This window comes from Procambarus clarkii, chromosome 89, assembly GCF_040958095.1.
Source record: "Procambarus clarkii isolate CNS0578487 chromosome 89, FALCON_Pclarkii_2.0, whole genome shotgun sequence".
NCBI lineage: Eukaryota > Metazoa > Arthropoda > Malacostraca > Decapoda > Cambaridae > Procambarus > Procambarus clarkii.
Genome location: NC_091238.1, coordinates 20,071,231 through 20,081,836, shown reverse-complemented (window position 1 = coordinate 20,081,836; position 10,606 = coordinate 20,071,231). Strand labels below are relative to the sequence as shown.

General features: G+C 45.7%; 1 protein-coding gene across 1 annotated transcript; it reads right to left on the bottom strand.

Annotated features, from left to right (window-relative positions):
- Window positions 1–9,428: 9,428 nt before the first annotated feature.
- LOC138359230 (uncharacterized) lies at window positions 9,429–10,097 on the bottom strand. The gene has a single exon (XM_069318223.1). It carries the CDS (start codon window positions 10,095–10,097, stop codon window positions 9,429–9,431), a length of 669 nt encoding a protein of 222 aa, XP_069174324.1.
- Window positions 10,098–10,606: the final 509 nt, after the last annotated feature.

Here is a 10,606-nt window from a genome sequence, read left to right as displayed (position 1 = left end):
GTAGAGGAAAAGAGACGAGCTCTCTCATCCTACAAGAACCTGCCCACAGAAAGGAACCTACAGGCCCTCCGTACTGCCCGCAGTAGAGTTCAACAAACTGCGAGGCGTTGTGCTAACGATTACTGGCTTCGACTCTGTTCCAGCATCCAGACTGCAGCCACTGTCGGCAACATAAGAGCCATGTACGAAGGGATCAAACAGGCAACAGGCCCTAAACAAAACCGAACGGCTCCTCTAAAGTCAGCCACTGGAGAGATCATTAAAGACCGTGATCAACAGATGAATCGCTGGGTGCAACATTACTTCGAACACTACTCCAGAGAGAACTTGGTCAGCGTAGAGGCTTTGGATGCAATTGAATGCCTGCCCATCATGGAAGAACTTGATCTTGAATCAACTGTGGAAGAAGTTGAGACAGCAGTGGATTCACTTTCCTCAGGGAAGGCTCCAGGAGACGACGGGATTCCGCCTGAAGTTCTCAAAGTGAGCTCGTGGAACACATTAATCTGAGCTTCATGAACTTCTGTGCCAGTGCTGGAGGGAGGGCTCGGTGCCACAAGACATGAGAGATGCAAACATCATCACTCTCTACAAAAATGAAGGTGACAGAAGCGATGTAAACAACTATCGCGGTATATCCCTCCTCAGCGTCGTTGGCAAACTCTTTGCTAGGGTCGTTTTGGTCAGGTTTCAGATTCTTGCCGAAAGAGTGTACTCCGAGTCACAGTGTGGTTTCCGAGCAGAGTGGTCGACCACTGACATGGTGTTCTCCCTGAGACAGCTTCAAGAAAAGTGCAGGGAGCAGAGAAAAGCCTTGTACATTGTCTTCATTGACCTTACAAAGGTCTTCGACCTCGTGAGTAGGGACGGACTCTTCAAGATCTTGGCCAAAATTGGCTGTCCACCCACCCTACTCAGCATGATACAATCGTTCCCACAGGACATGAAGGGGACAGTCGTGTACGACGGCTCAACTGCTGAACCATTCAAAATTAACAGTGGTGTTAAACAGGGCTGTGTTCTTGCTCCAACCCTGTTCGGCATCTTCTTCGCGATCCTCGTCAAGCATGCCTTTGGAACAACCACAGAAGGCATCTATCTCCGTACAAGATCCGATGGAAAGCTCTATAATCTATCCAGAATCCGAGCAAAGACAAAAGTACAGATGCGAATCCTCAGGGAGTTCGTCTTCGCCGACGACGCAGCGATCACCCCACACACAGCAGAAGGCCTGCAGCAGCTACTCAACCGCTTTGCCGCAGTCTGTTCCGCATGTGGCCTGACAATCAGCCTGAAGAAGACACAGGTAATGGGACAAGATGTCAATGAGCTACCCAGTATAAATATAGCAGACTATGTGCTGGAGGCAGTTCACGTGTACCTGAGCTCCACAATCTCAGACACCCTTTCCCTGGACACTGAGCTCAACAGGCGTATCGGGAAGGCCGCAACAACACTGGCCAGGCTCACAAAGCGCGTTTGGGAAAATGACAAACTGACAGTGCACACCAAGGCACAAGTCTGCATGGCATGTGTGGTGAGTACACTTCTCTACGGCTCGGAATCGTGGACCCTACACTCTCGCCAGGAGAGACGGCTTAATACCTTTCACATGCGGAACCTGAGACGCATCCTTGACATTACGTGGAAAGACCACGTCACTTACAACACTGTACTCGAGAGAACAGAAATCCCTTCAATGTTCACTCTCCCGAAACAGAGACGCATGCGATGGCTGGGACATGTCACACGCATGGTCGATGGCCGCATACCGAAGGACCTCTTGTATGGAGAACTGGCATCAGGAAGGAGACCCACCGGAAGACCTCAGCTGCGTTTCAAAGATGCCAGCAAATGCGACCTCAAGTAGATGAACATCGACATCAACACTTGGGAGGCAGCAGCTGCGGACAGATCTGCCTGGAGATGTAAAGTGCAGAAGGGACTCCAGCAATTCGAGGATGAACTGAAGAGGCAGGCGGAGGATAATAGATTTCAGAGGAGGTCTCGACCACTGTCAGACGCACCCACTTCGGCGTTTATCTGCGCTCGCTGCAGTCGAGACTGTCATTCTCGGGTTGGTCTTCACAGCCACAGCAGGCGCTGCATCCAACTACACTACAACAACTAGACACCCAGGGCACAACTCCATAACCCCACGGGATTGATGGATGCCTACTACTACTACTAATAGTCATAATGACTATGTTGGGAGTGTAATAGTCATGGCGACTATGTTGGGAGTGTGAAAGTCAAGACGATTATGTTGGGAGTGTAATAGTCATGATGACGGTGTTAGAAGTGTAAGAGTCAAGATGACTATGTTGGGAGTGTAATAGTCATGATGACTATGTTGGGAGTGTAATAGTCATGATAACTATGTTGGGAGCATAATAGTCATGATGACTATGTTGAGAGTGGAACAGTCATGATGACTATGTTGGAGTTTTATAGACATGATGACTATGTTGGAAGTGTTATAGTCATGATCACTATGTTGGGAGAGTAATAGTCATGATGACTTTGTTGGGAGAGTAATAGTCATGATGACTTTGTTGGGAGAGTAATAGTCATGATGACTTTGTTGGGAGTATTACGGTTGTGGGGGAAAACCTGACTCCAATAACTAATAATTAAATATATACTTCGATAGCTATGAAGGACCACCACCTTTTGAGGAAAAGTGGAAAACAAAATAAGACAATGGTAAAACTGATCCCAAGAACTAGTGTTCTATGGATCTTAGTGCAACTGTATTTTTATACAAATAGTCAAATTAACCTACACAAAATTGGGGGTTACAAAAGATTAATACATCCCTAACATTATTCTGGTGCTGGTTCTTCACCAGAGTAAATAAAATATGAAAGTAAATAAGGTTGATTGGAATAGATTAATTGGAGGTAAATGCACCTCAATATACTGGAAAGAATAGTGCAGTATATAGATCAATGAGTTAATATAATAGATCTCTTTGGGAGATCACTACTTTAACTACAGAGTTATTGCTACAGATAAAAAAGGGACAGCTTAGCTGTAAATCTAGAGAGGTGGAATCGGTTGCCACACTCCACCGACGACGTGTTGCATACCGCAAATTGTTGCACATGAAGGTGAGGAAGCCTAGCACCTCGGTTGGCGTCGCCTTGTTACTGAAAGGTAATTACATTGTAGAAATCTTCTACATAACAGGTAACTACAAATGTATAACGGTTCTATTGTTACGTAAAGTATGGTGATAATAAACACAGACACTAAGAGAATATACATATATTTAGTTGAGTATACAGAAGCATGCAGGTGATATCTTGTCGAGCAATGGCGTGAGTTGAGCGCACTGAGAGTCGGTACGGTATCTCGCAAGTGTCTGTTCAAGACCACACATGAAAGTAGACTATTTAATGTTTGCTACTCAGCAGCTTATATGCTCGGGCAACACCTCACCTCATTCATCTCCAAAGGTTGACAGGAATATTAACAATGCATTTGGAGCGAGTATATTATTGGGATAATCTACTCGCTACAGAACTCCCCCTCCCAGGGGATGAAAGGAAAAATATTTGATCAAGGAACCTAGTTGGTCGGTGAATTGTACTCCCTGCTCACGTTACATAACCATCAAAGTTAACTTCCTCCTCTTCGCTGATGTCATCTAACTGGTGTCTTAGGGTAGGAGGTCGCACTGGATCGTCCGTCGTCGTAGGATCAGGTGGTGGTGCAGCTGGTAACTGGGGATGTAGGGTGGGAGGTCGTACAGGATCGTCTGTTGTCGTAGGCGGCGGTGCTGCTGGTAACTGTGGTCGAAAAGTGAACTGCGTAGTCGGCGGATATTGCTCTGGAGGGATGTCTGGGGCAGCGTCACAGTGTGCTGGTTTAAGGCGATCGATGGAGATGTTTACCCGCTGTCCTCGGCATTCAATGGTGAAGAACTTCGGTGTTCGAGAAACCACTTTAAATGGTCCTTCATAAGGTGAATGTAGAGGGCGTCGAACAGTGTCGACTCTTACAAACACGTGTTCAGTTGTGTGGAGCTCATGAGGCACATATGTAGCACGAGTTGTCGGTTGGCGTGGTGGTGTAGGCCGAATGCTTGTCATGGCCGCCCGTAATTTCTGGACAAAAGTGGGGTCTGGGGGTGTGATAAGTGGTGTCGGGGTTAAGAATTCGCCCGGAAGCCGCAGGCTAGATCCGTATACTAAGTCTGCCACCGAGAATCCACTGACCTCCTTCGTGGCCGAACGAATGCCAAGCAAGACTAATGGATGGTTGTCAATCCAATCATCAGGGCGTGCTTGAGCTCTTAGGGCAGCTTTTAGTTATCTATTAAAGCGTTCTACCATTCCGTTTGACTCAGGGTGGTATGCTGTGGTTCGGTTGTGTGTGGTGCCAAGGAATTCCATAAGTTCCTTCCATAGATATGATTCGAACTGTCGTCCTTGGTCGGTGATGACAGAGGGGCTGCCAAAACGGGCGACCCATCCAGAGAGGAAAGCCTGGGCCACTGACTCAGCTGAAATGTTGATTAATGGGATTGCTTCCGGCCATCTGGAGAATCGATCGATGCAGGTGAGTAGATAAGAATATCCTCTTGCCGACGGTAACGGTCCAACGATGTCTACATGCACCACCTCGAAACGGTCAGAAGGTAACGGAAACTGTTGAAGAGGGCTCTTTGTGTGACGATGTGTTTTCGCTCGCTGGCACTGGAGACATGAGCGAGTCCATCGTCGAACATCGGCATTGATTCCTGGCCATACAACACGCTCCGTTAGTAGTTTCTGGGAAGCACGTACTCCTAGGTTTGCTAGGGAGTGAAATACTGAGAACGTTTTCCAGCGTAACTGGGCAGGAATGTAGGGCCTAAGTGCTCCCGTCCGTGAGGTGTCACAGATTATACTTCCGCCACATTCCATGGGAATCTCGATGAACCGGAGTGCTGTGTCAGATGTTTGTAATCGCTGCAGATCAGGGTCTTCCCGTTGGGCCTTACTGATTACACAATAGTCCACCTGAGCTGGGTTTGTCACGACGTGGTTTATGGTGGGTCGAGACAGTGCATCGGCTATGACACTATTAGTTCCTTTGACATGGCGGATATCCGAGGTAAATTGGGAGATAAATCCCAGATGGTTGGCTACTCGAGGAGAGTGAGCATCACCCTTGGCCGCCAGCGCATAAGTGAGAGGTTTGTGGTCTGTGAGGATGCGGAAGTTCCGCTCCTCGAGAAAGTGCCAGAAATGTTGTATGACTGAGTAGATGGCGAGCAGTTCCCTATCAAAAGTGCTGTACTTCTCTTCAGTGGGTGACAGGCGCGCTGAAAAGAATGCAATTGGACACCATTCTCCTTCAACGAGCTGTTGTAGTACAGCACCAATTGCTGTGTTTGAAGAGTCGGTAGATAGATTGGTGGGGGCGTCAGACACTGGGTGTGCGAGTAAGGTGAATTCCGCCAGCTTGTGTTTTATGTCGGTGAATGCTGTCTCTGCCTGGGGAGTCCACTCCAACGGAAGACGGGACGTGAGTTTCCGACCACGTAAGAGGTCGTATAAGTGTCGCAAGATGCCCGAACAATGTGGGATGAATCGATGATAAAAATTCACCACACCAAGAAATTCTTGCAACTTCTTTGGAGTGGATGGGCGCGGAATTCCTCGATTGCCTCAATTTTCTTCTCTAGTGGTTGGACCCCTGCTGCTGACACACGGTGTCCCAAGAAATCCAGCTCTGGAACATGGAAAATACACTTCTCGGAGTTGAGCTGCAAGCCGAAGTCGCGCAGACGGGTGAGAAGGAGTCGGAGGTGTAGCAGATGTTCTGGTGGTGATGTACTGGCCACAAGCAGATCAACAATGTAGGCGTAGCAAAAAGGAAGGTCCTTAACTACTTGGTCGATGAAGCTTTGGAATGTCTGGGCTGCATTCCGTAGACCAAAAGGCATCAGGACGAATTCAAACAGTCCAAAAGGTGTTGTGATCGCTGTTTTCGGAATGTCTGCCGGTTCCACAGGGATCTGGTGAAATGCCCACACAAGGTCAATTTTCGAAACAACGGTTGCGTTGCTCAATCCCTGTCAAAAATCCTGGATGTGTGGTATTGGTTAGCGATCCGGCAGAGTACGAACATTGAGAGCCCTGTAGTCTCCGCAAGGGCGCCATTCCCCTGGGGCTGTTTTCGGGACCATATGGAGAGGTGAAGCCCATGGACTGTTCGAAGGGCGGATTATTCCTGCCTCCTGTAGCTTATTGAATTCAGCACGTGCTACCGCCAGTCGTTCCGGTGCCAGGCGGCGTGGTCTGGCGAAGATAGGTGCTCCCGTTGTAGTAATGTGATGCGTAATCGTATGTTGCACCTCTGGTCGAGGGCTGGCGGGTTGGGTCATATCTTTGAATTCATCCAGGAGTGCTTGAAGTTCCGTAGATGCGACTGGGGTGACGATGTTAACTTGTGTAGAGGTACTAGGAGAGGCTCGAAGTACTGCACCTGCGGGATCCACAATAAGTCGATGGTGTTGCAGGAAATCCCATCCAAGAATGGGTTGTTCCACATCCGCTATGAGGAAAATCCACGTAAAGCAACCCAGAGAGGCGAAATCGAGAACCAGGGTGCAGGTCACATATGTACAGACGGACGTACCATTTGCAGCCCGTAAGTCCAAACCAGGAGTGCAACTCGGTTTGACCAATGGGGTAGGCAACACAATGGGGGAGGCCACTGCACCTGTGTCAACGAGGAAACTGCGTTTGGTTATGATGTCAGATATGTAGAGCAGTGTAGTGTTTGAAACGGCGGGGTTACTGGCCGTTAACAGTCCCCGCCGAAGTAGTTTCCCAACCAGGAACAAGGAGCCCTACAGTTGTGGGCTTGGTGTCCAAACCTATGGTGGTAAAACAAAGCTCTCCTCGGTGTTCTCGCTGTCGCCTAGATCCTGATACTAGATTTGCTTGGTACGTCTTTCCTGGGTGGAAGAAACGCCGGTTCTGGAGGACGTCGAGTTGTTGGGTGTCTGTAGTCTGCTGTGTATCACTGAGGTGGGACAGCGTAGCGTTATCAGACGTCGTATGAAGCCTATCTGCCAGTGTAGGTAGCTGGGCTAATGGGGTGTCGTCAGCCATACTGAATAGAGCCGGTTGAATGTGTTTTGGACAGAGTTGTATCCAGAGTGATCTCACAATATCGCTGGGGGCTGGGCCAGTTGCAGTATGCATTACATACTGAATATGCCGCAGAAGCTGGGCTGGTGTTTTGTCTGCTAACCTTTTGTCAGTGAGGAGTTGATCCCTTTGTTGAATTCGGCGTTTCATTGCTGCCTGTAGAAGAGCAGCCTTCAATGCGGTGTACGTCCTGGTGTCTGGTGATAGTGCGGTGATGACAGTGGTGGCAGTGTGCATAGCCTCCGAGGGAAGTGTTGGCAGGGTACAGGCATATCGGGCTTTCTCAGTCATAATTTCGTGGTGGTTCCACATTTCGAAATTTCGAAAATAGCCTCCATCTGCATGAACCAAAATTCTGGTTCATCTGCATTGTATGCTGGAAACCTGGTAATTAAATCTATGACGGAGATCTAGTTTGCGACTAAGTGTTCTTTTTCACTCACTGGGTCACCAATGTAATGGTTCTATTGTTACATAAAGTATGGTGACAATAAACACAGACACTAAGAGAATAAATATATATTTAGTCGAGTATACAGAAGTATGCAGGTGATACCTTGACGAGTAATGGTGAGAGTTGAGCACACTGAGAGTCGGTACAGTATCTCGCAAGTGTCTGTTCCAGACCACACTTGAAAGTAGACTAGTTAATGTTTGCAATTCTGCTGCTTATATGATCGGGCAACACTTCACCGTGTTGCCCAGGCAACACCTCACCTCATTCATCTCCAAAGGTTGACAGGAATATTAACAATGCATTTGGAACGAGTATATTATTGGGATAATCTACTCGCTACAAATGCATCCTAAATTATAAGGATAACTGTAGAAATCTTCAGCCAATATCTGTGCAATTTATAATCATGCACTGTAAATTCTTTCTGGAGAAAACAATGAAAAGAATCATCTATTTAGATGGTAAATGTACTAAAGACACATACGGGATTTTATTATTTTATATACAGCCTAACGACAACTAGCTTAAATGCTAATTGTGGCCACATGATAACAAACAGGTGAACCTAGCTGCCGAGCCGCGTGTCCGTTGATGTGGAGACTTGAGCAATTCTTCGTCCTCCAGCTGCTGCTTGAAAGGCGTTGACTTTGGAATTAAAGATATGCTAGTCTGGGACACGGCTATTATGCCAGATAACGTGGCACCGCTCTACTGGTCGTGGGAGCGAAATAAGTAGGATCAAAACGTAGCTCTGCTACACGCTGTCAATGGCGTCCGAGCTGTGCTCTCTCGTACTTTGGTGACGCTCTCCCGTCTTCCTCCACTTCCTCATTGCGCATGCGCGGCTCTTGATAGACATCTCGAGCGTAAATGAATATGTATATATCGCAATTGACTAAGGAAGGAAGCGGTAGTGACGAGTATTAATATCACATTAAATTCTTCTGTGATATATTAGAATTTCGCATAACATAAATTGATTTATTAAAGTTGTGCAGCTAATGGAGGAAATTAAAGCAAAATCATTTACATTAAAGTAATTTCCTCTAGAATGTTTAATATCAACTAAATAAGGGAGTTCCAGTAAGTAGTAGTATACTACGAAATTAAACTTATTAGTAAGTAACTATTTTTAGTAAAGGAAATGATAAACTGGATTCTTGTTATAAATCCAACTAAATGTGGAGAGAATTCATGTTACTGCTAAATGTGGAGAGAATTCATGTTACTGCTAAATGTGGAGAGAATTCATGTTACTGCTAAATGTGGAGAGAATTCATGTTACATGTTACGTCGTCACTCTGACTAGGAAGAATCTGGCAATATGTTTAATATAAATCATGATAATGATTAAATCTACAAGTTAGTAATTTTAGTAACTACTTGTGGTTAATACGAAGGTTGCATAAAATACAAAGATGTATAAAACTGTTGGTTATTTGCAACATAACTCCGGGGAGAGAAAACTCGGGTCGTAGTTCAGGTATTAGTACTAACGTACACCTGTTTATTCTGAAGTTATATTCATGGGTTAGTAGGTTAGTACGCACCTAACGAATGTCCCGAATCTGTGTAGATGACTCTAAGTCAACATGGGAACGTAAATAAATATTGAAAATTATTGAATAATTCCTTTGTAAGAGACAGAAGGATATTAACAAAAAATAAATTATGAATAATTGGTTCATTTAAGATTAAGGAGACCTCATCAATACAGTCAGGCTACTGTCCAGGGTCACTATGACTCGTAACTAATTACTGGACATCAACTCATCACTACATCAGTGTCGTCACTTCAAGTTTAAATGATAAGTTATCTACTATTGAATTGAATCAAAATATTGTTTATTTTTCTGTTTGCAGTCCTGAGCAGCGACTCTTGATGGTCTTGTGCTCGGTTGAGTAGAATCATTGTTCTTTGAAACTTGGGTTACAGGTATATCTGTAGAACACTCGTGTTCTGCTAACTCTACAGGTACTAACTTCTTTAGTGTTTTCAGGGTAGTAGTGCCTCGACACTGAACTTTAACAATTCGTAAAATACCATGGCGGTCAGGATGGATGTCAACAATTTTACCTATAGGCCAATCTGACCTGGGTCCATCACTGTCTACTAGGACAAGATCACCTGGTTTAAGTTTAACTTTATTATATGGGCTTGCAGCTCCATAATGATATTCTCTTAAAGCAGTTAAATATTCATGTGTCCAGATCTCATTCCATTTCTCTATTACTCTTGAAAGGTGTCTATAACTCTCCACCAAGTCACTTGCTTTGACACACGAAGGGTCAGCTGGATCCTCGTCTCCTAGAGATATTAGAGGGCTCAGAAGGCCACCATGAATCAAATGAGAGGGGCTTAGGGGTTCACTTTGGGAGAAATCTTCTGTTAAGTAGCTTAGAGGTCTGTTGTTGACTCGTGCTTCAATTTCCACGACAAGGGTCTGTAATTCGGTGAGATTAATTTTCTGCAGTTGTAAGGTAGGCATTTTCGCCTGCCGTCTTAGGCATTTCTTAACAGTTCCCACCATTCTTTCGTAAAAACCGCCGTGCCATGGTGCACTTGGAGGAATAAATTTCCAATAGCATTGTTTCTGTTTGAGCACAGAGTGTACTTCTGGATGGTTCCATATTTCTTGTAAGCAAGCTTCTCCTGCCACGAAGTTAGATCTATTATCCGAGATCATTAATTTCGGGCAAGATCTTCGTGCAGCAAATCTGCGAAAAGCTTGCAGATTGTGAGGAAAAGGCTCGTAGAGCATCTGGAGGGAAACAGCTTTGTAACACACCACCAGCATGGGTTAAGAGATGGTAAATCGTGCCTCACAGGCCTAATAGAATTCTATGACCAAGCAACACAAATTAGGCAGGAAAGAGAAGGGTGGGCAGACTGCATTTTCTTGGACTGTCAGAAAGCCTTTGACACAGTACCTCTCAAAAGACTGTTACAAAAGTTGGAGCAGCAGGCAGGAGTAAAAGGTAAGGTGCTCCAGTGGAA